Here is a 23,729-nt window from a genome sequence, read left to right as displayed (position 1 = left end):
GAGGGGTCACGTGAATGCTGTATCCTACATTATTGAATTTCATTTATATTGTTGCACACATATTATATCATAGTAGTGTTTCTATTCTGACCACTTCCAGCTCGGCTGGCTGCAGCGGCTTTCTTTCTTTGAAACCACTCGTTCCGGTCATGAGGAAACATATGCCATCGCTGCTTGCTCTGCAAGAGCAAGACTCAAACGATCCCGAGGACGTGGACTGGGCCCAGCCCCCAATCTCATCTAGACACCCTACATCATCAGTCAGCATGCACTCCTCTTCAAGTGCGTCTCTGCGCAGCAGAGGAAAGAATAGGCCAAGGAATGCATTCTCGTCGGGCCCAGCATCTTCCCATTCCAATCATAACACGTTGTCTCACACCTCTAAGTACTCGGATATCTACACTCAATTCGTGAAGCGCTACAGGTCCGAACCAGGTCTTGACGATGATCCTCGGCATGATCCAGACAGTAACTACTTTCAGAGGGGTTTAGGGCAGCTCATAGACGCAGGAGATAGTGACGATGAAGATCTGGGCCGCACCTCACTCATGGGAGGTGACGGTGTAGACCGCGTCACAGCTTTGATGCTTGAATCGGAGCACATCCAGCCAGCGACTGTTGAGGACAGACAGCGATTGGAGTGGCAGACTATGCTGGCGTCCGTTTTGGACGGTGATGTCCTCAAATCAGAGAAGACTCGGATTGCTGTAGCCCTCGAGTCCTCAGCGGAGGAACACAACAACAACCATCTCAGTATCTGGCTTGGGCTACGTGCCAAGTTCAGTGGTCGTTCTGTTGAAGAAGAGCGCAAGCGTCTTGAGGAGAGGAGATTGCGCACGGCAGATCCTATCATTGAGGAGATCAATAATTTCAAGCTTGCAGATGACGAGCGCGATGCGATTACTGCACTCAAGCGTGTCAACGCTGTGCTGCTGCGATTGAATGTAGCGCACTCACTTTACCCTACAATCAAAGCCTTCTACGCTGATAACGTCGCTGCATCCGAGCCATCTTTCCAGGCTCGATGCGATACACTTAACACTTGGTCGACTGTGCTCTTGTCTTTGAGGCGTCATATCGGACTACTCCAACGGTGGACTGAAAGCGAGGCGCTCGATGTGACCAATACGAGCGCAGACATCCCTCTCGCCAACCTGTATTCTTACGCTAACGGACCTACGGATGTGTCTGACGGTACCACTTTTGTAGAGCGAGTCCTCAAAGAGGATTCTATCCAGAAAACATTTGAGAGAGGATTCCTCACCACTGTACACTCCTTCATCGGTACCGCTAGGGATGCCCAAGTCAACTTATCCTCCCTTTTTCAAGAAATGAACCTCCCCACTTTTGAGAACGAACTCGTCCCACTCATTTCCTTCCCGACAAAACTTGCGCAGGCATGTCTCCGCCTTCGGCTGGACTATGTCCAGAAACTTAAAGATCCAGAAGTCCTCATCATCGACCAAGTCACGGAAGATGTGAAGATAAGTTTGGGTCTTGCCTGCACGCTCAAGCGGCAATATGAGGCCTTCCTCGCACCCGACCCAGGCGGAAATTGGAATTTGCCTCAATGCATCACCGATGACTATGATTCCACCATACTTGAAGCGCTCTCTATATTTTTCAGACTCATACATTGGAAGCTCAAGAGCGGGGTTAAAGGGATTTACTTCAAAGAGACAGATTTTATCGAGTCTCAGTGGGCGACTTTCAATGATGTCAGCATGACTGTTGCTGGTGGCCCGCAGTTGGTCGCCGAACAAGTCTGGTCAGTTTGTATCCCTGTTGCGTTCCCTCTTACTAAAGGCATATTTGTAGTTCATTGACAAATAAGCTCATGGTCCGGGTTGCAAATTACTTTGATACTCAAGTCCGACTGCCTTCTGCAGACAAAAAGCCACCTCAACGTCGCGGGTCCGCGAATATCTTCGACGCAGATATCATCGCCAACAATGTGTCAGGCCACATGACTGACGAGCAGAAGGTTAACTGGTATGGCAAGATATTGGACAACGTCCGGTTGCGCTATCGAAAGCTCCAACGTTTTGCACGGTACGTTGAACCTTGATGTGAAGGGACGAAATTTTTATTGATGATATTGGGCATATTTAGGGTCTTGACCCAAAGATTCTGCAATTCTGCCGAGTACAACCTGGAAGGCGTCCCCATCGAACAGGTCATCGCAGCTCTTGTGGCGACAGATCATTTTTTGGTCTACACGCGATCGTTTGAAGAAGAAGGAATCTATATCATTGCATCTAGTGCTTTGCGCGACCGCCCAGAAGCCATACGACGCATTCTTTTTGAATCTTTCCATGCCAACGAGTCTATGAATGACGAGGGTGTCCATGTGGTTGATAGCATGGAGATGATGGATAGTGAGGATGATGACGAGGCCGAATATCTTCTCCTCCTGTCTCCTCTAAGTCAATTTCTGTGGAATGGTCTGGTGTTCATGCTCGAACTTCCAAGGATGGATCTTGACATGAAGGACAACCGCTTGCGTCTTGTTGCAGATGGACCCGACCGGCGGCTTGTGCTAGCCAAGGAACAATTCTCAGAGATCTTCGTGGACGAAGAAGATGAGCCTCTAGAAATGGTGCTTACTCCTTTGCAGTGCATCATCGAACAACAAGCGCATCTACCCACAGTCAATCGTGAGCTGCGGAAGATAGCTCGCGCGACCAACAAGCTGGCGGAGTCAATAGTGGATTCTGTGCACCACGTTCGATATTCACTGCGCAATGCAGTTGGATACCAGGAGCTCCTGGAGAATTGGTATCTGTTTGCTTCCGAGCATGGGCAACACGCTCAGAAGTACATGGAACGTTCGCCTCTCAGCAAATTCAACCGTCTGCTGATACGCCTCGCCATCTCCTGGGTATCATTCATCTGCGATGACTGCGATCCATCAGATCGGAAAACCTTTCGATGGGCCGTGAATGCATTGGAGTTCGCGCTACACCGCACTCGACGGAACAACATATTGCAAATGCCAGATGATCAATTCGAAATGCTGCGGCAGAAAGTAGCTAGCTGCATGACGCTCCTCATCAGCCATTTTGATATTCTTGGTGCTCGGTCCACTTTGGAAGCACGGAAGGAGAAGGAAAGACAAGAAGGACTTCTGCGCGAGCAAGCCTTGATATCTGCCGATGAAGAGCCTGGATTCCCAAGGTCTTCATCGCCTGCTAATGATGACCTCATCAGCATGAACACGTACTCATACACAGATGCTAACGTGCGTCTGTATTGGGAGAAGACGGCAAGGGCGTTACATGCACTTGAAAGCAGTCGAGCACAGACCGGCACAGACCAAAGGGTTGTAGGTCGTGTTCTTGACAACGAGAAACCCGAAGATCGGTCTCTCGTTTTCCTTGCGTCTTCAAGTTCCAATATCTCCATTCGTTGGCAGCAAAGGAGGTTCATTGGGGCTGGGGCATTCGGTTCAGTTTATCTCGCAGTCAACCTCGACTCTGGTTCCCTCATGGCTGTCAAGGAAATCAAATTTCAAGAGCTGTCTGGGCTTCCAAACCTCTACTCGCAAATCAAGGACGAGCTAAGCGTCATGGAAATGCTTCATCATCCCAACGTCGTAGAATACTACGGAATCGAAGTGCACCGCGACAAGGTATACATCTTTGAAGAGTACTGCCAGGGCGGAAGCCTGGCTTCTCTTCTGGAACATGGGCGAATTGAGGACGAGAGTATCATACAGCTCTACACCATGCAGATGCTGGAGGGACTTGCATATTTGCACTCGAAGGGAATAGTCCATCGGGATATCAAACCTGACAGTAAGTCTGAGCATTCTGCGGTTTACATATCATTTGGATCGTTCAACAGATATTCTCCTTGATCATCGTGGTGTCATTAAATACGTCGATTTTGGAGCGTCTAAAATCCTCGTGAAGAATCGCACCATGCAACGTACACGTAGAGGAGACTTCGCCGGGAATGCTACGAAAGCTGGTGGCTTTGGCGGAGGCTTAGGCATGAACAGCCTGACCGGAACGCCCATGTATATGTCCCCGGAAGTCATCAAAAATGACAAGAGAGGTCGTCACGGGGCAATGGATGTCTGGTCGCTTGGATGCGTGGTTCTAGAATTTGCAACCGGCAAGAAACCATGGAGCAATTTGGATAATGAATGGTACGACCATCATTCGTTTCTGATATAAGGATTGATCTGACGGGAATGGGGCAACAGGGCCGTCATGTTCCACATTGGAGTGGCTACGCAGCATCCACCCCTACCGGAACCCGGACAGCTGAGCGATCTAGGCATCAATTTCATTAAGCAGTGTCTCATCATTGATGCCATGAGAAGGCCAACGGCTATCGAACTACTGGACCACCCTTGGATGCTCCAATTCGGCGAGACGCTCCTTGGGTATGAGGAGACTGAGTTGGTGACTAGTCCGCCTATAGAGCTGCCGACAGAAGAAAACTATGAGATGGCTACAGTTGCAAGGCAAGCTGCAATCATCCAGGAGAAAGAAGTTGAGGCCATCCAGATACCCTCGCCCACCCTCTCCTCAACAGGAACGCCCACACCCGAAGCTGAATATGAATATGAATGACGATAACTCACGTATGCTGGTAGTTCACTTAATTTCTGCGATATTCCAATTCACACTTAGCAAAACATGTAGCCTTACTCATACTTGTGCATCTTCATTCAAATTGTTTTCGTAATTTGTCTAGCTAGCGACATGTACACACGAACTAGTAGCGTTTCCCGAGTTCCTTTTGACCTTCGATGCCAGTTTTACTGTCAACATCAGAAAAGACAAGTAATTTTTGCACATGACTGTTCTAAATACCATGAACGGCAAGGTGCAGAAAATCAACTGGACGCAAAATCGGGCCATAGAAACTGATGGAAAGAGCTGGAAGAATGATGTGGACCTGAGTCGTTGATTCCGTCATGATTGGTCTCATAAGACAAGGCCGCTCCGTGTGATTGTGATGGACCTTCGTATGCAATCGCAGTTACCGCACTAAATATCGGTTGTCCGAGGGTATTTCAAAATGGGCCGCAAAAGGAACGCAGTCCAGTTCACAGACATTCTCAAAGTGTTGGTCGTACGCTCCACGAGAAACTATAATAGTAGGTCGTCATGACGGGGGCACGACTACAGAAGTGACACTCACTCACCTGTATCGGGGCCCAGTTCGCTTTCTGCAACATCGACACAAGAGTCGCGTGATTTCGGTAGACGACTCGTCATTTTTCGTCCAAGTCACCCTTTGGAATCCGACGAGAAACGCCGCAACTCCTCCGCTGCATTCACAAAGTTGCACATTCTAGCAAGGCGGATCGATACAGTGGGAGGGAATATCTTTTGAATCAATGTCCGAGAAGATTAGTGATAGGCCCTGAAAATTTGACCAACCTTGAACCAGTGTATGGCAGGGCGAACTATGAAATGACCAGAGATTACTTTGACAGATGTACGAGTATCAAGATTCATGACGAATCTTGCGCAATTCTCTGAGTAGCGGAAAAGTCGTTTACTGACTGTTGACGCAAACATCATGCGATTAATCCCCATGGAAAGTCTAGTAGAGTCTAGATGCACTAGGTCGCCGTGGCACTGCGAGGAAATCAAGAAAGGGTCGGGGCAGCAACACAGTGATTCAGTGAACTGGTGAGGAAAGTGACTGTATTTGGTCGTTTCTACGGAATCACGTTGTCACAGGCTCGTGTCGTAGTAATGCATCAAACAGGGCAAGTAGCGGACCTGTGGTGCATCATCGGTGCAACTGAAATACCCGCCAGTGAGTAAGTAGAGGCATCTGATGGATCTGAAATTCTGATGCTCACATTTTTTGAGCGTGGAAACGTCATGGATCAATATTTCCCACACTCCAATATTCCTGCTAGTACAGTGTATGTCACTCAAAAGCGGCAACTACCGACATCAAAACTTGTAATTCTATCTACACCTTCAGAAATACCTCGTTCGTCTCAAAAACCTAACAAATGTGCTATGTTAGAGTAGTATAGTAAGTCTATCAGAATACTTTTTCAAAAAACTTAAGTTTCAAAATTTTCGCTAGCCAAAAGTGAATTTCGAGCGGAGCGTGTCGGAGTTTCCTATTTTGGTATGCGGCATCTGACGGCCGGCTCCGCGATTAGTCGACGGGCCCAGAAAGAGGTGATTGTCATATTGTTTTTTGCACCCTCTCTCATTTTTCTCTTTCGAAGATAGGTAGATGTTCGTGCTGTGCCACTGTATGTTGGCATCGAGCGTTTGGGCAGTTTCACTGGCTTCGTGTCCCCTGAAAATACATCCTGATCAAATTTTCGATGTATATCAGTGCACTGATTGATATTACTCACTGAACTCATAATGTTCGCCCAGAATTTTTGAGCAGATACTGCTGCCCTCCGTGCACACCCCTCTGCATAATCCACTGTCTCTTCAGCCTCGACCACAATCTCCATAGCTGCTTCATCATCTGACTCGCTTTCATTATCTGATACCTCTCCTATATTGCCGTCTATGAGACTGAATGACAATGCTCCATTAAAGTCGGACTCGGAGTCTGCTTCACTTTCGGCATCTGAGACAGGCACATAATCTGGGTCCAGAAAGACTTCAAAAACATCTTCTATCAGCCCATTGTCAAAGCACCTCGATGATGAAGCATACTGCTGCTTCGCTTGCTTCTGTCTTTTGGTAGGAGGAGGCATTCGACAGCAAAAGTGAACAATTACGTAATCAGGCGAAATTTCGGAAATTTAGATTTACGCTCCTTTTGTCTAAGTTTCCTATCAAAATTTCAATCTAAGCACATATGGATCAAAATTGCGGCCTGGGGAGAGTTGCTGTCCCTTAGTGACATACACTGTAGGACCACCTATCTGCGCAGGAGTCTTTCGACTGTGCTTGTCGGACCAAACATTGTTTGAACATGTCCATGCTACCATGGCAGATTCCTCGCACGCTATAATGTCTCTCGATGCACTTACCATCATCCTACTTAATACTACTGGCTGATGCAGACTCTGACACCGGATGACAAACTCTTTGCAGCAACAATTGCACTGCATGCACTCGACGCGAAACAACAAGGCGCTACTAGTAAGTATCGACCACGCGGGCTATATGACCAACAGAAGTCTTCGACGATCTCCTTCACATCTCTTCAACATTTTCAAAACTTGGTTCCGGTGATTTGGTGAGGCGTTGTGGTGACCGTACGCGTTTTCTTTCTTTTCCATGTTGGCATCAGCGTTCGCGATATCGAGTGCTTGTCACGTGGTTGATCTCACCCAGTTAGCCGCATTTCGGCAGCTCTCTCTCATATCAAATCCGAACTCGATACAATATGCCGAGTGCGAAATAAAATCGATATCGACTAGGGCTAAAAGCAAGAAGTAAGCTGAGCCTGGTCTTAACTTGTCACGGCGAAATCTGAAGGCACGTTGAGGACCATAGCAAGGCTGGAAAGTAACAGTGGGTAGTAGCTGACTGACCCCCTGGCTGAAGATACTGAGATATATAACGATTCATCTATCAGCAAATCGGATTTACTTATCGACAGTCCCCATGTAGGTTTCCGACTAGCCCATTTTCTGGGGCACTATTCAAGAAAACTTACCCGTTCTGATCCAGATACAATAACCATCTTTAACATCTATGACTCGAGACCACGGAGATACATACTTTAGAGGTATACTTTCACAGACTACCAGCCGCATTCCCGAACTACGGATACATGATAGCAACCACTAATCACGCCAATGTGAAGCTCCCCAACTCTGGTCGCACGGTGTGATCCCAAAGGCATCCTATCATGCAGACGTGGCGTTCCCATTGATCAACGTCCATAAGGAAGACACTGCCATCCATGTAGTTCGTACCTCTAGCGCCATAAAACAACACATGATTCTGCCATCTGCCACGCTGGCGGAACATCGTTCTGCCAATTTCTGCCAGTTCTGCCCATAACACTACGCCCCCCTCCCCCCGCTCATACTATATCTAGTGCTAGTGTGAGTCGTAGTTGGGTCAAAGTATTATTTTTCCCTCCTACCTTTTCGTTCACAAGCACTCGTCACAATGGGTGCCGAAAAGACAGACACCGCTACTGCCTATCACACTAGTAATAGCAGCAAAGGCGAATTCTCTGACGTCTTAGACCATAATGGAGCGTCTTTTCAGGGGCCCTCGCGGCACACCCTGCAACGTAAACTCAAGAATCGTCATGTCGCTATGATCAGGTGTGTGTTGGATTTTCTTCTTTTTCTGGCAAATTCTCACCTCTGTTAAGTATTGGCGGTGTTATCGGTACTGGTCTTTTTGTTGGAACCGCCGACTCTCTGAGTTATGGAGGTCCCATTGGTCTGTTGCTCGGCTACATTGTCATGAGCTCCATCGTCTACTGCGTCATGATCAGTCTGGGAGAAATGGTATGCTTGCTGCACGCCCCAGACGTAGTTCATGTACCTGATCTTCATTTCCGTAGGTTGCTTACCTGCCTATAGCTGGTGGTCACATCAAACTGGCCGAGCGCTTCATTGACCCTGCGTTCTCTTTTGCTATGGGTTGGAATTACTGGTATGACTGGGCGATTAGCTGTACGTCCCATTCTTCCTCGTTCATTTCTCACAATTACTGACCTCTTGCCTTTTAGCACCTGGTACTTGAATTGAATGCATTTTCTTAACGTGCTTGCTGACATTCTTTTCATCTCAGCTGAGATTTCTGCTGCTGCATTATTGATAAACTATTGGAATTACACTGTCAATGATTCAGTATGGGTCGTCACATGTCTTGCCGTCGTTCTCGCCATCAATATGCTCGGTGCTGGCGCTTACGGCGAGGCGGAATTCATATTTGCGTGCGTACTACTACCGTGTAACATATCCCGATCTCCCATTCCGAAATTACTATAGATCCGTTAAGGTCATCACAATCACTGGTGTCATTATTCTCGGTATAGTCATCGATTTAGGAGGTGGTCCAAACCATGACCGCATTGGATTCCGCTACTGGAAAAATCCTGGACCATTCGTTCAGTATAGTGGCATCGAAGGTGCCGAAGGACGATTCCTCGGCTGGTGGGCTGTTTTGACGCAGGCTGCTTTCTCGTTCATTGGAACCGAGATTGTTGCTGTACGTTATACTCTAGGCTTATCAATCAATATATTGCTTACGAATCTCACTTAGATTGCTGCTGGAGAAGCGAAGAATCCTCGTCATACCTTGCCCAAAGCCATCCGTCGAGTATACATCCGTATATTGCTTTTCTACATCGGTGGAACACTCGTAATTGGTTTGCTTGTACCATCCAACAACCCATTACTCGTATTGAACACTGGAACCGCCCGGTCTCCATTCGTCATTGCTATTGAAACAGCTGGAATTAAATCTCTTCCTTCAGTGAGCCGCACATGGCCCTCCTTTTTTACCTAGAAATTTCTCATTGCTATTCAAAGTAGATCATCAATGCTTGTTTGTTGACCTCGGCATGGTCTGCATCATCTAGTTCCTTGTATACTTCATCTCGTGCGATTTGTATGTACACTTATCTGCCAGCCAACTCATCGAAATTGATACACTTCGTAGATGGTCTTGCAGCCTCAGGAAATGCTCCCAAGATCTTCCTTAAAACCACGCGCAACGGGTTGCCTTACGTTACTGTCCTCTTCTCCGCCGCTTTCTCCCTTCTTGCTTTCATGGCTGTGTCCAGTAGTGCGGGCTCAGTATTTAACCGGCTTTCCAGCATGTCAGCCATCGCTGGCCTTATGACGTGGTTTGGTATTTCGGTGACGTACCTCCGCTTCTACAAGGGCATGCAGGTTCAAGGCATCGACCGCAAGACGCTCCCTTACTACACAAATCTCCAGCCATACGCAGCGTGGTGGGGAGTAGTTACGACGATCACCATCTGTTTCGTATGTCAACTTTTCATATCTGCTAATATTATTTAGACTGACTATTCCTCTACTCTCTAGTTTAGCGGATGGAGCGTCTTCCTCAAAGGAAAGTGGAATAGTGTAACTTTTGTCACTGACTACATCCTTCTCATTACCTGGCCAATTATGTACTTTGGTGCTCGCCTCTACTATGGCACAAAGCCCGTTGCTGCAGAGGACATGGACTTTAAAAGCAATATAGCTGACATCGTGGCAGACTCATATGAGGAACCCCCGGCGAAGAACAAGATGGAAGCATTCTGGCGGTGGCTGGTGAGCATAGCTGCTCTATCTGGCAATTTTCATCACTAACGCCTCACTCATAGATGTAATTTACTAATTATACCTGCAATAATACCGTTGATTATCGTCAATCATATCACTTTCTTCTAAGTCGTGTTCCTCCCAGAGAACGAAGTCTATACCATTTCGGGCAGAGAGAACTCACTTCTCCCTCACCACTCGTACCTTTAGTATCAGCAGTGGCAGCAGCAACTCACAGAAGATGAACATTTAAGCAGAGTTTAGCCGAATAAGATGGAGAACATCGGCGCACGGCTCTTCAGCTCAATGAAGCTGTGTACCAGCGCGAGCAAATGAAAAGAAGACCAAGCATATACCGATTCCCATGCGGCGACCATTCAATATTCACCGATGGCGAAGGGGTGTTAGTTCGGAGTTTGCTCTGTGCAAACTAGAGTCGATACTTTCTCAGTCTCTGGACTGGTTAGAGCATTTGTGAGTTGTTCGTAAATTAGTGTGATGGTTGATTGTTACCCGGAACTAGGAAGAGGAAGGGAAACATCAACTTGTGCCCAACAGCAGTCAGTCACCAAGATGATAGCGTGTGCTCGAAGCAGTAGCGTTGATATTTAAGGTATATGCACCATCACCTGGACTGTCCCGTACAGTGACTAGCGACTAGCGGAGAGTATGACTACTAGTAGCGTAGTAATAAAGTAATACGAGCACTGGAATATAATATGTGACGGACATGCTCGCCTCCTTAGTGAATCTAGTTATCTGTCCAAAGAGTATGAGAACTCGAGATTATCAACAAGCACAGGTAGAGATGATGACGGAGGTAAGCCTAGGGAGGCCGTAATAGCGAGCGCTGACGATCAGTTCTAAGTCTCTGTCGCACTTGGAGGTGCTTGCCGGTGACTTTCACTGAAAGTAGAGTAAATGTTCGTTTGAATTGCAACCACCCAGTGGTACTGATAAGTTACACTACAATTACTGTTCAAATACACCGGGAGCCTGTACAAATCGCAAGTGTCATTTACTCGATAATCCAGCGTTTAGAATGTCCAGCAGCAGAGTCACTCCCGACTCGGCTTGAAGTAGTGCTCGTTGAACTATAGGTGCTGCCGTTGGAGACTTGCCGCTCAACGGCGCTGTAGGATCCGGAGGTTGGGGCTAAGAATGCATCAGGCGTGGAGAACTTTTCCCATATAGGAGGAGCGAGCATCTGAGAAGGGGAAACTTCTTGTCCTGCGCCGGACGTAGCGGAGAACGTGGACATTCTCCTATCATCCGTTTGGAACGCGATCTTTTCTGGGTCATCTCCGTAATTCACGGGTACGAAATCTTCTGGGATTGGCTCGTCTGCATTGACTGTACCAACCGTATAAGCTCACAGGCGAGAGCAACAAATAGTGCAAACTCACGATAGCGTATAAGCCCCTTGCCGAAGTTAATACGACATATGATGCCCAAGATGAATGCAACAAGAGTCAGGAAGACAGATGAAGAGGTCATCACCCCGAAGAACGTCCAGGTTATGAACGTCCACCGGAATGCGCTGGAATCGAACATTGCTGCCCAGCCTGCAAGGTATCCGACACTGAGCGCAAGAAATACGAGCATAGGTATTTTGAGTTCTCGGCGCACACCATGCCAGCCCTGTGAAAGGTGTAAGTTACTATAGAAGCAATCGCAAAGTGAAGTCTGACTGCAGTTAACCAAGGAAGTAAGAGCTACATAAAAACGTAGTTAGTGAATGGTTTTGGCGGCATGTAACTTGTTCGCTCACGATGAGAGTGACGATCAACAGTGGTTTGAATTCAGGTGAGGTGTCAAGACGCCCGATATTGCCATTCCAAAGTTGATCCAGCCAAAGTGAGATGGAGACCACCATGAAAAAGAGCGATATCTGGATAACGATGGAGAGCACGAGCACAAATTTATAGACACGACTGATAACGATTGAAGCCCCCACACGCTTGAAAGTCTGCCAGCCAAAGAGCTGGATGCAATCGAAGTAAAATACATGAGTGTTGTGAACTTGCAAACCAAGACTGCATCACCTTGGCAAGCCTCCACGATAGAAAGGAAGAAACCAACAGTGCAATGGCATTCAGCACCAAGCTTGCAATTTCGGCAACAAAGCGACTTTTCCAATATGACGGTAAAAGATTGATCGGATTGCAAGCTCCATTTGTTGACAGCCTCGAAAAGTCACCATGGAATTGAGCAGTGTTAAATATCTGATAACCTGCCCATCCAGTAGCCAGCATATGGGTCAAAAGAGTTGCGATGCTATGGTCCTCTGAGTACTCTCGCGTCAGGCAAACTAGTGCAGCACTCACGTATGAGGGACAGATTCGTTCAGGATCTAGTACAACGTTGTGACAAATGGATGAGGAAAGAACAATATTGTACTTACAGCGACGATAGACATTCCGAGGACCCATATTTGAAAAGCAATGAAGGTCAAATCCTCCCGCTCTGTCTGCTGAAGGCTTCGATGACGTTACATACACAATGATAGGCTATGACGAAACGCTTCTTACATTTGAACTGGATAATTCAGAGCCCAAAGGCACTGTTGATCTAAAACAGCTACTTGATTGTTCCAGCCATATCCGTTCACAATGACTTGTGAGGTGCCATTGATCTCGACGGCTTGGATATCTTGAACGAGGCTGCGTCGATTCAGCTGCTAGTGGCGCGTTAGCTGACTTCTACCCTGAATGGATTACTGACCATTTCAGCAGCACGCTCTCTGCGTACCTTATCAGTGGCGCTTGAAGCTATCGCCGATGAGGTAGTGGTATGCGATGGAGACACGGAATTTGTGAATGCTGTTGAACTCGATGTCGTGAACTCGATGTCGCGGTAATCGTTGGTCTTGCAGATGTGATAAAACTTGACGTCGCAGAGTAGCTTGAACTCATTGAACTAGTGGATACCTTCGACCCCGAGGTCGAGATCATGGAACTTGACGTCCCCGTTGAATATGACGTAGTAATCATGGGGGCCAATGCATTTGCGGATGTCAGCGAATTATCCCCAACTGTCGTACCATTCCAGATTACTTGGCAAGAGCTAGTGCTGAGGTCTGCTGGGATACTGTCGCAAAGACGAAGGTCACTCCCCAAAACATAGAATGCGTTGGAATCGATGGTGTTTCCTTGTCTGGTGATGGAGGCCAAGAACTCAGCAGCCCCGACATTGATACGAAAGGCCTGCCCTTGAAAGATGATCTGGAGAACACAATGAAGGATGGAAAATATGATGTAAAAAGTGGTTGTGCGTGAAAGAGTTATCCGATCCCACTGTTTCGAAGAGTCAGCTTAGTTGTACGGACAGCATTGTTACAATGCTTCAGGACGCCTCGTTCAGTGGCAGACTGCCTCTGATAATTTGTACCATTAAGTCACTGCAAGTACTCACCAGTAACTTTATTTTGGATGGGATAGGGATAATATTCCATAGTTGCTTAATGCGCATGATGGACAACCAGTTGTAGAACTGAACTGTTTTCAGATACTTTGTTGCCCAACCTAGATAATTCATACCGAAATCACGGATAAATGAACGATGATGTCACTAGGACAGTATGTTTGGCAGGAATTCGTTCAAGAAGCAGAAGACAGAAGAGCAACAGGAGAAGGACGACCGAACTGCTACAACGGTCCTGCCGGGGTGCAGAGGGAAGAATGAAAGTCAGAAAGAGGAATCGATCAAAGAGATATTCTCACAGTCGGCACTTCAAGCACTTTTTGACCAGTCACTGCCGCCAAGAGGCAGGACAAGTTGATCGCACAGCATCTCTACGGCTTGAAGCGCCAATGATAGCTCTCATGAATGTCACTAGTAAAACCTTGACAACACTATGACCTGGACAAATATAGCATGCATAGGAAAGCCTTCTGATATCTTTGATTCATCTGCGGCGTGATCGCAGGACTCAGCAGTAACAGAACCAGAATGTCTATTTGAGAATTTCACAAGGAAACCTTGATACATGATCCTGGGACAGTGTCAAAGGCCGCGAGGGTAAGTAAAGGCTGTCCAGAGTGGGCTAGCTGGCGTACTCACAACATATGAATAATTCTGTGACATTGTAGCGGTCTGCGTTGACGAGGCCTCAAGTTGCGGTGCCGTAGGAAAGACTCGGAAGTCTCATGCTAAGGTCAAGTAGCAGTAAGTATGTACTTATTGATACCGAAACGTCCTTCAACAATTTCAGCTGCATCTTGCATATGCTCAACGATCTCAAGCTCGGAATGGAATGTTAAGTTACCCGGAACAGCGCACTAGTGCTGTAAAGACCAGTGGATTTGATTTCAAAGTCCGGTCACGGACTTACGGTCAACCTTCGACGATCCGTTGCACCGTATCATGTCACACTAAGTCCACCACTTATCATTATCATTTTTTATTTGCAAGAGCTGGGCAACGCAAGATTCGACCGCTCATACCGTCCTAACGAGCTCATAATAACGTATCATGGTAGGTTCTTGCATCACTATACTTCATCTTTGACATCAATCCCCTGTTTAGACTGTATGCACAGATTGCGGAGGGACTGTTATTGAGTACGATGCAGCTGCCGGTAATGGCTTTTGTGTCAAATGCGGAACGGTGGTGGAGGAGAACACCATAGTTTCAGAGGTCACTTTTGGAGAAACCTCTGCTGGCGCGGCCATGGTTCAGGGATCATACGTCGGTCAGGGTTCAAGTAAGTGTTGGTCATAGATGTTCTGCGGACAAAGAGCCTCAGTCTGCCTCTGCCAGCACATGCTCGCATGTCAGGTCCATTTGGTAATAGAGGAAGTAATGAGTCCCGCGAGCAAACTATCGCGAATGGTGAGTCGTTGTTTTTATCGTAGTCATAACAGACCTCATGATTCACTAGCTAGCAGAAAGATTCAGAACTTTGCTGGCGCTCTGCGTTTATCTGAAATTGTTTGTCTTGCGGCAACGCGTCTTTACACCCTCGCCGTTGAACACAAGTTTACTAAGGGTCGCAAAAGCAATAATGTCGCTGCTGTCTGTCTATATGTCGCCTGTCGACAAAAAGAGACACGTAATTATATGCTTATAGACTTCTCTGATCTTCTACAGGTAAGGAATTATGTATTTGTCGGTACTAGATCTTATCTCTATTTCCAGGTCAATGTCTTCGAGCTGGGCCACATATACCTCCAACTCGTTCAGACTTTAAATTTAAAGCTCCCTCTCGTCGACCCTTCTCATTACATCTCCCGTTTCGCAGCGTTGCTCGAGTTTGGCGAAGAAACCCATAAAGTTGCCACTGATGCCGTTCGACTTGTACAACGTTTTGACCGTGATTGGGTCACTCGGGGCCGTCGCCCAGCAGGAATTTGTGGTGCGGCGCTCCTCCTTGCTGCCCGCATGAATAACTTCCGGCGTTCAGTCGAGGAGATTGTACAAGTGGTGAAGATCGCTGATACCACACTAAAGAAACGATTAGATGAATTCAAGAAGACTCCTAGCGGAGGTCTTACGCTTGCCGACTTCAGGACGGTGTGGCTAGATGACGAGATGGATCCTCCTGCCTTCACAAAAGGAAAGGAGAAAGAAGAGAAAGAGCGGGAAGAGGCTCTTGGTGGGCCGAAAGACAAACCCAAGACCCACAAGCGGAAAGGCAAACGGAAAAGGAGAGGTAGCGAATCTGAGGGGGAACGGGTGGAACTGGCACCGCCCGTGGAGGAGATCCTACCTCAGATACCCATCATTGACCCAGCCTTGTTCAATCAGGGTATCCTTTCCGGAACATCTGAGCCGGCGCCGCTGTTTTACCCGGACGAAACCGAGGAAGTCTATGCCAATATTGATCCCGCTTTACGACCGGCGTCAAATGTGATAGCTCCCGGACTTGATTCATCAACAGTGGCTGCCATCGATGAAACTGTTGATCAGGCCCTCGCTGATGAAGTTGCTAGTTTCTTGCAAAATACGCAGGGCTCACTTCTTCTTGACGCTCTGGACGAAGCTGAGCAGCGCCGACAGGCCCAGTTTGTCGAAGTCGATGATTTGCTAGGATTGGATGAGGACGAGCTTGACAAATTTCTCCTCACCGAAGAGGAGGTAAAAGTCAAGGAACGCGTCTGGGTGGAGATAAACCGGGATTATTTGGAGGCGTTAGCTGGTATGCTTTCTTGATTATTTACGTCCATGACTGAGCGGTCACTTGTTGTAGCCAAGGGCGAACCAGCTGATGTCAATCAACCTAAAAGTCGGAAGGTTCGTATCATGCCATGCACGATATTTTTTCGTGAACCTTGCCTTTATATGCTGATACGTTTCGTATTCTTCAGCGTCGCAAAACCAGCACGAAACCGCGTGACGACTCAATTCCGTCTGGAAATACAGCAGCCGAATCAGTGCGGAATCTCATCAAGAAAAATTACAAGTACAGTAAACGGATCAATTACGATGCACTCAAGGACCTTTTTGTTGATGGACCACAAGCTCCATCCCTCGATGACAAGGACAATTTATATACTATGGATGATAAGAGCGACGGAGAAGGCATGATAGTTCTTGAGGAAGACGGAGGGGGCATTGGAAGTCAACGACCAGCGCCCCGACCGCGTCGAGAAGAACAAGGTGAGGAAGGAGAGGATGACGAGAGTGAAAAAGGCGACGATCATGTCACTGATGTGGGATGGGAAGATGCGTACGAGCAAGAAGTCTAAATGATCAGATATCCTTCACCTAGTGTCAAGGATCTGCATGCTCGTCGTAGATGTGTGCAAGAATCCAAATAATACATGTACCTCTGTATTGTAAAATAAACGTAAGTCGTCCAAGTAGCAGACGTTTTGAATGTGGTCTAGGGGGGTTCCATGGGACGCATCTAACATGCTAAAAGTGCAAGCGAAAGGAAGAAACAGACTAGATATCCTGCTGCTCTATGATGGTGCAGTCTGTTGTTCCTTGGCCTCCCACATTGTTCTGAGCACGTCCGAAAATCCAGCTTTACCTGAAATAGCGTTCTGCTCGAAGCGCTGAACCAACCAATCCTCGAACTTATCTGTCATACTCCTCCACATAGCCATCCGCGCCTGTATCTCTGCTGTCTGTATGAATGATGTCTGGGTGGAGGACATCGGTCTATACTGTATTCGCTCATAGCAAGTAGCGAATTGGGACAGCGAGAGGTTGACGGATGTTATCGTCGCGGTTTGCGTTGCGGGATCTATGAAGGATATCTCACGAACAAAAGCGTCCTCCGAGCCACCAAAGAGCTAAAAACGATCGAATACAAGAATTAGTCACATGTCGTGTGCGGACATGAGAGCGGCTGACCTTGACTATCCATGAGGGCGCCTTTTGTTTGCACCCAAGGACACGCTCCGTCCGTATTACTCCAGTTAATGGATCAATCGTACGATCGAGAACATCGACGTTGACGACGTGAGTGCAATGTGGGTTCGGGTATTTGTGCCACATTCCAATGACGACGTGAGACCATGAGTGACTGGAAATTACATAGTGAGCACGCTGTAGAAGATTGCGATGAACAGAAGATACTCACTCATACTTAAAAGATTGGGAGAAGATGTGCATGACGGGGCGGAAGTGGGAGAGGTGGTCGACTGGCTGTGCGGAGGAAACAGGACGACGATATACCCGGCAGTGCACCTCCACTGTATAAATTTGCGATTGGTTCCGGCACGCCGCGGCATCTCGGCACCTTACCCGCGTCCGAATAAAATCTCTTGCTTAAATTTATCTGATCGGTCCCACTGATTAGATAATAGATAGGCACCTGCCTTAGACTTATCGGTGTGGTAATTATGATAATAATATCTGCCTTCTACAGTCAAAATTACTACATACTTCTATTTGCATCCGCAATAAGTCGCAGTTCGGCGAGACGTAGTTTCATTTTCGGTCTACGGCAAGATGTCAAAAGACTTTTCAACCTGACGACTAAGCAGGGCACTCACATTTCAAGCAGTTTCGTCTCCAGATCCTGCTTCTCTTCTTGAATGGCCAAACGTTTCTCTGCATCCAATTGCGTGCTACAAGACAGCTAAACTGGCATTTACAGTAAGAGATGAAAATGAGACGCACAAAATATATCCGCCCTGACCATCCAGTTGCAAGATCGTCGAGTGATACTTCCACAGTGATGGACGATGAGATACGGTGAGTAGCGTAATTCCGAGGGCAGTTGCCTGTTCCATCATTGTACCCTCCATGTCAGGAGGGACGAGTGAGGTTGCTTCATCGAGAATGGCATACTGCAGCCAGATGATTAACGTTCAGTGACCAGAGTAAGGTATGTGATTACCTTGGGTCTGTGATAGAAGAGTCGCGCCCAAGCGATCTTCTGCTTGTCGCCTCCGCTAAGCGCATCTCTCCATTCGTGCGCAACATCCCAACCCCCTTCTCGCTCAACGATGCTTCCCATCTGGACCCTTTCAAGTACCGCGAGGAGGTCCGCGTCTGTCACTCCACCTAGGACACGTCTTATAATTAAATTTACAAACGCGATATTATTCACCCACGGGCCTCCATATCTTGTTGCGAGTGCGGATAAATAACTTGGTCACGGAGAGTTCCGACAGAAAGATAAGGTCGTTGGGGTATGAGCATGAAATTTGACGCGGGGGGCTTCCGAACAATACCGCCTGGAGACATGGTGAAACTAATACATCGCCCGAATATATCAAGCTCACCGTAAACAGGCCAAAGGCCGCCCAGGATGCGGAACAGCGAAGACTTCCCAGAACCTACATCATAGTGAGGCGACAACGATCACGAAATCAGTGATGCATACCATTTGGACCAACAATCAACATGTGTTCCTTCAAATTTTATTCAGCATAAGACACCATACATACGCGTTGCATATGATCTTACCCCAGGTTTGACATGGAAAGTTAAACTTCTCAAAAGAATGTCACCATTTGGCGTAATGATTGGGACGCTCTCAAATTGAATATCGTCCGAGAGGAGAACTTGTCCACGACTTCGCAAAACTAAGGGTGTTACATTCAGTGCTTGCGTTACGGGTGAACTAGTCACGTACTCTCTGCATTCTCTCCCTCAGTTGCACCGCTCACAAGACTCTTCTGGAACTTGCCCTTTCGGATGTCTGACATGGTGTCAAGCAAAAGGGAAACTCGCGAGGTATAGCCCGCGAGTTCCGCCAGGTCTTTATACGAGTACATCACGCGACCTATGGCATCTATGAATGCATGTCAGCAGTAACATATGAAGTATCAAATGATTTCACCTGATGAAGAAAGAAGTAGTCTTCGGTTGGTCACGAAACCTGTAGAACGTTGAGCGATTTGGTATTAGAGTGACTATTGTAACTCGCCTTCTGTGCGACTACCTAAGTCAAAATTTGATATTCCAGGCAGCTTGAAGAAAACAGGGATTGCACAGACGACAAGCTAAAATAGTTGTTATATTGTTCCAACTCACTGCTTGACGAATACATACCCCAAAGCTGCCCCACAGCCATTTGACAATGCCTTCTTCCGCGCACCCGTACCACCATCTCTTATTCATTACTCCTTGTTCATGTTGAACGAGTGCAGCATATTCGCGTTCGATTAATTGCTTCTCCGTCTCCTCACCACCAAAAAAGGCAATCTCCTCTGCGAACTCAGAGAGGCGAGAATGCGTATGTCGAAGTGAGCCGGCCAACGCAGCTGACCGAGCTGTGTATGTCCCAAAGGAGGGAGTTAGAACACGTACTGCATTTGTGTCAGCGGATTACATGCGCTCAATGAAAATTGAACTTACGTAGCGCAGCAGATGCCTGAACTAAAACAGTGAGAAGGACAAGACCCTCTGCCCCTACATTCTGTGACAATTGGTAGTTGTAAAGTATCACGTCAAGGATTGGCTTCGCAAGGTTCGCGTAAATTACGGCAAGGTGCGTGGAGAACCGCTGTATATCGTGAGTTATCATTCTGTTCAAATATGAGATCGATGATGTATCATTTGATCCAATAGTTCGCTCACTGATCAGCATTCTTTATCCTGTCGTCAAGATTAGCTGGATGACAAGAGTCACTGAGATATTCCACTGAGAGAGTAGGGAGAACTAACAAAGTTTATAATAAACTTTGCCCTCTGGGCCATCTGCTTCATCGCCAAGGTACATCTTAAGCACTTCTTTAGTCAGTCGGGTACGATATGCAAGAGCGAGCTTATTCTGGATGTAGCTAAGCCAGCTATTCGTCCAAGTAGCTGGAATTGCAACGAGCAACCATCGTATGATGTTGAGGAGAAATTGGAGAGACTGTCCGCGTACGAGAGACGCGACAATTCTATAAGGATCATACATGACACCTCAAAACATGCTGATTTCAAGTTGTTTGGAGAACGTACTTTCCGTCTAAAGCGGCAACATACAACGAGATGGCAGTGCGGAAAATGAGGAGACTTGAATGCATGAAAAGCAACAGGGCCTCCTTGGAGTGTATGTTTGGTATGACAATACGCAAGATCATGCCCAGCCTTTGATAAAATACGGCATCAACCTTGCGGGCTAATATGAGTGAATGGCCGGGATCAAGGCAAGAGAAGCGTACGGCAACACGGGCAGGTTTTCCGTTCTTTCGATCTGCCGCGTCCTTCTCTTTCTCCTTCTTTGTGGTTTTGTGGGCGGCAAGACCACGATATGCGGCTGTTAGCACGTACAGGACAAAGCCAACCGTGAGCCCTCGTTGTACCAGAGGCCGGTGCGCGGCATACACCTGCACGAGTTGTTTTACTCGCTGATCCAATGGACGAAGCTTCGAGGTTACCATCCTACCCCGGGTGCGATTACCACTCTGCGAATTAAAAGTGACAAGTAGCCTGAAGCGCGCCTACCAAGAAGTGTAGGGTATTAGTGGCATGTGATATTGAGTCTATATATTTTTGCCTCCGTACAATGTACTATATTGAGCTAGGATGACTAAGCAGGTTTGTCGCTGACGGTCCGTCGTGGGTCGGAGGTCTGTGGGAAGCGGGGAAGGGAGATGTTCCTAGAATGACAGCCAAGCAATGTTGGCCAGCGAGAAACACATGCTGTCACGGTCATCATTGAAATCAACCAAAAATGGTACGGTACCCCATGAACCCACCAGGACACTCACGGGGCATCTGAAAGGCGAGAAGCACAGACTTGTTGTCGGCGAATCAGCACACGGGGATACACCAAATGTGGAAAAATCGCGCCTCGGCGCAGGATGTATCCTACATATCTACGTAGCATAGTACTGTACAGTGTACATACCCAGATCGACTCGGAAACAAATGTCTCCTCCGAGCTAGACTCGTGACCCGACGGCAGGTTCGGGGGACCTCACAGCCACAATTTCCTTTTGTATTTTTCGCCCTCGATCTATCGATTCGGCACATGTCATCCGAAAAACCAAGGCTATGGATAGCGAATTGCAATAACCCTTGACTCTTTGTCTGCTCTGACTAGATACAGGTCACCGATACCGCCATGTCTGTGAACGATACCTACCGAGCGTCTAGCCCAGAGCATGAGCCAGAGCTCACTGCAGAAACTACCGCCGAGCAGATTGCAGAGCTCAAGGAGTCTATACCCCCATCCTCTGCACCTGTCATCGCGATTGATCTTCGATGACGTGTTGAGCTGTACCAATGCTGTCGTAGCGCAATGTATGTGTATTCTACTCATTTACATGAGGAGCACTGGGTGCAAGCTATTTCATTCAAGGGCACAATGAGACTCATGGTACCCAGATGACCACCAATGATTTTTACTGTAAGTCATGAATTGACATCTCCCTGTGCATCATGGTCACGTTGTGCAGACTACTTCTACTGGAAGGTAAGAAGAGCGTATTTTATTGATGCAGTGATTGTTCATGTCCAATCTGTCTGTTCCTCCAGAATCCATTTTGGGGAACGCCTCACGTCACTCGCACGAAAGTCAAAACATTCTACACCAGCGGTCTGATGGCGCAGACCCAGCCCGTACCTGGTGCACGCGAGGGCGTAGAGGCCTTGTGTGCGCTGGGCTATCGCTTGATCATCGTCACGGCTCGAGGCAAAGATTCCCATGCTGACAGCTGGGCCTGGGTCGAACGTTGGTTCCCTGGATGCTTTCATAGCATGATATGCACTGGCCAGTTTGCGAATTCTTCAAAGCACGCGACAGATGGCGCAGACGCCTTGAAAGATGCACCAAAGGAACATGAGGTCGCCACGCGGTTGAGCAAAGCGGAGGTCTGTATTGACATTGGAGCCGAATTACTGATCGACGACTCGATGGAAAATGCGTTGGCCTGCGCATATCATATTCCATTAGATGGAGTAACAAAGCCTCCCCCGGTACTCCTTTTCGGCTCATATGAATGGAACAAGCGATTATCAGTGGCTTCTGATGAGTGCGACGATATGGTTTACGAAGTTCGTTTACAAAGAGAAGGGGGAAATTTCCTGGAAGAGGATGTGAAGCGAGGGGACAAGGCATTGGAGCAAGCAAACACCCATCTTTCGGTGCACCGGGCTAGAGACTGGAGTGAGGTTGTGCGATATGTCACGGAGTTGAAGGGCGACCGTTCGTAGCTTCATGAATGTTGTAGGTGGCTATTCATTCATTTCTAACATCGGTTACTGCTGATAGGTCCTACTCATTTTCCAAGTATGAAGCACTAGGTTGCACCTCATACAGATCATTCTTTGTACAGGTTACACATGTCATATAGACCATTCGTTATACCGCCGTCTTATCACGCAACTTCTCTGATCTTTCCCGTCTCAACCTCGTACACCCATCCAGTGATATTTCCTTCTTTCAGAACAAGCGGGTGATTCTTCAAGAACGTGACATCATCTTTCACACTCCTATCTAAATCAGGGAAGGGTCCAAACTGCAGGTCGTTCACCGCCTCGGACACACTGGTATCTCCAGGATGTGCATTGGTGACCTTGGATCGAAGTTGCTCATCGGAAAAAGTGAGCATTCCACAATCAGAATGGTGAATGACGAGCACATCTTTAGTTCCGAGGAGTCTCTGTGAAATGATAATGGAACGAAGAGATTCTTTGCTAAATATAATGGGAACTCGTTCAGCAGAGCATAGGAGTTGTAGTATGTTTTTTGCGTACGCAAGCCCACCAGCATTCCGAATAATGTGTGCTTCCCCTACATTCAGGCCGAGGAACTCCTCAGGACTGTTCGACAATCACTGTCTGCGGACACGCCCCCTTAACAATCACAACTCACTTAAGGCGAGCATCCATGCAAGTCACTATCGGCGAGTCAGTTGAGCTCTCACAGGTGTGCAGGCAAGTACTTACCGACAACAAGATGCTTGGATGGTGGAATGCTTAATTTGCCATTATCGCCGAAGCTGGCAGCGTAGCTCTCGTTTGCTTGCTTAAAGTCAACCTCAGCCATGGAAGTTCAAGATAGAGATGGAGTTCTGTTAGCGTGGGGTATTACTCTGTGAACAGTTCGTCTTCTCCACTCATTTTGACGCCATCGAGTGTCTTCAGTATGGGAAGAAGAACTCGAGTCGCGATTAGATAACCACGTGGGCATAAT

The 23,729-nt window shown here is 47.5% G+C and overlaps 9 protein-coding genes across 9 annotated transcripts; 4 read left to right on the top strand and 5 right to left on the bottom strand.

The window, feature by feature from the left end:
- Positions 1 to 77: 77 nt before the first annotated feature.
- F5891DRAFT_1140422 (uncharacterized protein) lies at positions 78 to 4,814 on the top strand. The gene is made up of 5 exons (XM_041364888.1): positions 78 to 1,768; positions 1,819 to 2,052; positions 2,113 to 3,797; positions 3,847 to 4,153; positions 4,211 to 4,814. Exons 1-5 carry the CDS (start codon positions 150 to 152, stop codon positions 4,581 to 4,583), a joined length of 4,218 nt encoding a protein of 1,405 aa, XP_041230378.1. The 5' UTR covers positions 78 to 149; the 3' UTR covers positions 4,584 to 4,814.
- Positions 4,815 to 5,890: 1,076 nt separating this feature from the next.
- Positions 5,891 to 6,863, bottom strand: F5891DRAFT_1012891 (uncharacterized protein). Its single transcript, XM_041360758.1, has one exon. It carries the CDS (start codon positions 6,701 to 6,703, stop codon positions 6,104 to 6,106), a length of 600 nt encoding a protein of 199 aa, XP_041230377.1. The 5' UTR covers positions 6,704 to 6,863; the 3' UTR covers positions 5,891 to 6,103.
- Positions 6,864 to 7,895: 1,032 nt separating this feature from the next.
- On the top strand, positions 7,896 to 10,304 carry F5891DRAFT_758773 (amino acid permease). Its single transcript, XM_041373152.1, has 11 exons — positions 7,896 to 8,236; positions 8,287 to 8,425; positions 8,482 to 8,593; positions 8,650 to 8,655; positions 8,712 to 8,856; positions 8,912 to 9,131; positions 9,186 to 9,398; positions 9,458 to 9,533; positions 9,585 to 9,913; positions 9,974 to 10,207; positions 10,261 to 10,304. Exons 1-11 carry the CDS (start codon positions 8,076 to 8,078, stop codon positions 10,264 to 10,266), a joined length of 1,641 nt encoding a protein of 546 aa, XP_041230376.1. The 5' UTR covers positions 7,896 to 8,075; the 3' UTR covers positions 10,267 to 10,304.
- Positions 10,305 to 11,111: 807 nt separating this feature from the next.
- Positions 11,112 to 13,898, bottom strand: F5891DRAFT_1012870 (uncharacterized protein). The gene is made up of 12 exons (XM_041360757.1): positions 13,738 to 13,898; positions 13,613 to 13,690; positions 13,044 to 13,494; positions 12,950 to 13,020; positions 12,730 to 12,878; positions 12,603 to 12,678; positions 12,526 to 12,551; positions 12,244 to 12,475; positions 11,970 to 12,182; positions 11,890 to 11,913; positions 11,605 to 11,839; positions 11,112 to 11,551 (listed from the first exon to the last, which is right to left on the bottom strand). The coding sequence occupies exons 2-12, from the start codon at positions 13,667 to 13,669 to the stop codon at positions 11,217 to 11,219; spliced, it is 1,869 nt and encodes a 622-aa protein (XP_041230375.1). The 5' UTR covers positions 13,670 to 13,690; positions 13,738 to 13,898; the 3' UTR covers positions 11,112 to 11,216.
- Positions 13,899 to 14,400: 502 nt separating this feature from the next.
- Positions 14,401 to 17,139, top strand: F5891DRAFT_758751 (BRF1-domain-containing protein). The gene is made up of 7 exons (XM_041373151.1): positions 14,401 to 14,674; positions 14,726 to 14,903; positions 14,960 to 15,031; positions 15,081 to 15,289; positions 15,338 to 16,337; positions 16,389 to 16,432; positions 16,507 to 17,139. The coding sequence occupies exons 1-7, from the start codon at positions 14,672 to 14,674 to the stop codon at positions 16,885 to 16,887; spliced, it is 1,887 nt and encodes a 628-aa protein (XP_041230374.1). The 5' UTR covers positions 14,401 to 14,671; the 3' UTR covers positions 16,888 to 17,139.
- F5891DRAFT_758665 (MSF1-domain-containing protein) lies at positions 16,996 to 17,877 on the bottom strand. Its single transcript, XM_041373150.1, has 3 exons — positions 17,730 to 17,877; positions 17,501 to 17,672; positions 16,996 to 17,439 (listed from the first exon to the last, which is right to left on the bottom strand). The coding sequence occupies exons 1-3, from the start codon at positions 17,759 to 17,761 to the stop codon at positions 17,104 to 17,106; spliced, it is 540 nt and encodes a 179-aa protein (XP_041230373.1). The 5' UTR covers positions 17,762 to 17,877; the 3' UTR covers positions 16,996 to 17,103.
- Positions 17,878 to 17,941: 64 nt separating this feature from the next.
- On the bottom strand, positions 17,942 to 21,146 carry F5891DRAFT_1012861 (ABC transporter transmembrane region 2-domain-containing protein). Its single transcript, XM_041360756.1, has 17 exons — positions 20,752 to 21,146; positions 20,549 to 20,700; positions 20,267 to 20,487; positions 20,180 to 20,213; positions 19,958 to 20,127; positions 19,652 to 19,908; positions 19,527 to 19,602; positions 19,440 to 19,478; positions 19,233 to 19,391; positions 19,064 to 19,182; positions 18,981 to 19,008; positions 18,880 to 18,933; positions 18,709 to 18,831; positions 18,492 to 18,658; positions 18,272 to 18,441; positions 18,145 to 18,219; positions 17,942 to 18,090 (listed from the first exon to the last, which is right to left on the bottom strand). The coding sequence occupies exons 1-17, from the start codon at positions 20,968 to 20,970 to the stop codon at positions 18,027 to 18,029; spliced, it is 2,127 nt and encodes a 708-aa protein (XP_041230372.1). The 5' UTR covers positions 20,971 to 21,146; the 3' UTR covers positions 17,942 to 18,026.
- A 406-nt stretch (positions 21,147 to 21,552) lies between these two features.
- Positions 21,553 to 22,921, top strand: F5891DRAFT_758528 (uncharacterized protein). The gene is made up of 4 exons (XM_041373148.1): positions 21,553 to 21,835; positions 21,894 to 21,941; positions 21,991 to 22,007; positions 22,070 to 22,921. Exons 1-4 carry the CDS (start codon positions 21,697 to 21,699, stop codon positions 22,745 to 22,747), a joined length of 882 nt encoding a protein of 293 aa, XP_041230371.1. The 5' UTR covers positions 21,553 to 21,696; the 3' UTR covers positions 22,748 to 22,921.
- F5891DRAFT_758556 (carbonic anhydrase) lies at positions 22,830 to 23,719 on the bottom strand. Its single transcript, XM_041373149.1, has 4 exons — positions 23,483 to 23,719; positions 23,409 to 23,433; positions 23,291 to 23,356; positions 22,830 to 23,230 (listed from the first exon to the last, which is right to left on the bottom strand). Exons 1-4 carry the CDS (start codon positions 23,580 to 23,582, stop codon positions 22,912 to 22,914), a joined length of 510 nt encoding a protein of 169 aa, XP_041230370.1. The 5' UTR covers positions 23,583 to 23,719; the 3' UTR covers positions 22,830 to 22,911.
- Between the last annotated feature and the right edge of the window lie 10 nt (positions 23,720 to 23,729).

The sequence above is a fragment of the Suillus fuscotomentosus genome, assembly GCF_016647785.1.
Source record: "Suillus fuscotomentosus strain FC203 chromosome Unknown F5891scaffold_9, whole genome shotgun sequence".
NCBI lineage: Eukaryota > Fungi > Basidiomycota > Agaricomycetes > Boletales > Suillaceae > Suillus > Suillus fuscotomentosus.
The sequence above is the reverse complement of the archived record's forward strand: the minus strand, read 5'-3'. Positions and strand labels throughout refer to the sequence as shown.

What these genes read in the sequence shown, in the direction of transcription:
- F5891DRAFT_1140422 (XM_041364888.1), top strand. Translation starts at nt 150, where the DNA reads ATGAGGAAACATATGCCATCGCTGCTTGCTCTGCAAGAGCAAGACTCA. An exon ending in AAGCTCCAACGTTTTGCACG is followed by an intron (nt 2,053 to 2,112) that starts GTACGTTGAACC and finishes GGGCATATTTAG; the next exon opens with GGTCTTGACCCAAAGATTCT. An exon ending in TCGGGATATCAAACCTGACA is followed by an intron (nt 3,798 to 3,846) that starts GTAAGTCTGAGC and finishes ATCGTTCAACAG; the next exon opens with ATATTCTCCTTGATCATCGT.
- F5891DRAFT_1012891 (XM_041360758.1), bottom strand. Translation starts at nt 6,703, where the DNA reads ATGCCTCCTCCTACCAAAAGACAGAAGCAAGCGAAGCAGCAGTATGCT.
- F5891DRAFT_758773 (XM_041373152.1), top strand. Translation starts at nt 8,076, where the DNA reads ATGGGTGCCGAAAAGACAGACACCGCTACTGCCTATCACACTAGTAAT. An exon ending in TACTTCATCTCGTGCGATTT is followed by an intron (nt 9,534 to 9,584) that starts GTATGTACACTT and finishes TACACTTCGTAG; the next exon opens with ATGGTCTTGCAGCCTCAGGA. An exon ending in CGACGATCACCATCTGTTTC is followed by an intron (nt 9,914 to 9,973) that starts GTATGTCAACTT and finishes TCTACTCTCTAG; the next exon opens with TTTAGCGGATGGAGCGTCTT.
- F5891DRAFT_1012870 (XM_041360757.1), bottom strand. Translation starts at nt 13,669, where the DNA reads ATGCGCATTAAGCAACTATGGAATATTATCCCTATCCCATCCAAAATA. An exon ending in CTGAATTATCCAGTTCAAAT is followed by an intron (nt 12,679 to 12,729) that starts GTAAGAAGCGTT and finishes ACGTCATCGAAG; the next exon opens with CCTTCAGCAGACAGAGCGGG. An exon ending in CAAGGGGCTTATACGCTATC is followed by an intron (nt 11,552 to 11,604) that starts GTGAGTTTGCAC and finishes CGGTTGGTACAG; the next exon opens with TCAATGCAGACGAGCCAATC.
- F5891DRAFT_758751 (XM_041373151.1), top strand. An exon ending in ATACGTCGGTCAGGGTTCAA is followed by an intron (nt 14,904 to 14,959) that starts GTAAGTGTTGGT and finishes TGCCTCTGCCAG; the next exon opens with CACATGCTCGCATGTCAGGT. An exon ending in ATCAACCTAAAAGTCGGAAG is followed by an intron (nt 16,433 to 16,506) that starts GTTCGTATCATG and finishes CGTATTCTTCAG; the next exon opens with CGTCGCAAAACCAGCACGAA.
- F5891DRAFT_758665 (XM_041373150.1), bottom strand. Translation starts at nt 17,761, where the DNA reads ATGCACATCTTCTCCCAATCTTTTAAGTATGA. An exon ending in TCCCAATCTTTTAAGTATGA is followed by an intron (nt 17,673 to 17,729) that starts GTGAGTATCTTC and finishes TGTAATTTCCAG; the next exon opens with TCACTCATGGTCTCACGTCG. An exon ending in CGCCCTCATGGATAGTCAAG is followed by an intron (nt 17,440 to 17,500) that starts GTCAGCCGCTCT and finishes GATCGTTTTTAG; the next exon opens with CTCTTTGGTGGCTCGGAGGA.
- F5891DRAFT_1012861 (XM_041360756.1), bottom strand. Translation starts at nt 20,970, where the DNA reads ATGGTAACCTCGAAGCTTCGTCCATTGGATCAGCGAGTAAAACAACTC. An exon ending in GCAACAAGATATGGAGGCCC is followed by an intron (nt 18,659 to 18,708) that starts GTGGGTGAATAA and finishes GACGTGTCCTAG; the next exon opens with GTGGAGTGACAGACGCGGAC. An exon ending in GGTCAGGGCGGATATATTTT is followed by an intron (nt 18,220 to 18,271) that starts GTGCGTCTCATT and finishes GCTGTCTTGTAG; the next exon opens with CACGCAATTGGATGCAGAGA.
- F5891DRAFT_758528 (XM_041373148.1), top strand. Translation starts at nt 21,697, where the DNA reads ATGAGCCAGAGCTCACTGCAGAAACTACCGCCGAGCAGATTGCAGAGC. An exon ending in CAATGCTGTCGTAGCGCAAT is followed by an intron (nt 21,836 to 21,893) that starts GTATGTGTATTC and finishes ATTTCATTCAAG; the next exon opens with GGCACAATGAGACTCATGGT.
- F5891DRAFT_758556 (XM_041373149.1), bottom strand. Translation starts at nt 23,582, where the DNA reads ATGGCTGAGGTTGACTTTAAGCAAGCAAACGAGAGCTACGCTGCCAGC. An exon ending in ATCCAAGCATCTTGTTGTCG is followed by an intron (nt 23,434 to 23,482) that starts GTAAGTACTTGC and finishes ACTCGCCGATAG; the next exon opens with TGACTTGCATGGATGCTCGC. An exon ending in CGGAATGCTGGTGGGCTTGC is followed by an intron (nt 23,231 to 23,290) that starts GTACGCAAAAAA and finishes CATTATATTTAG; the next exon opens with CAAAGAATCTCTTCGTTCCA.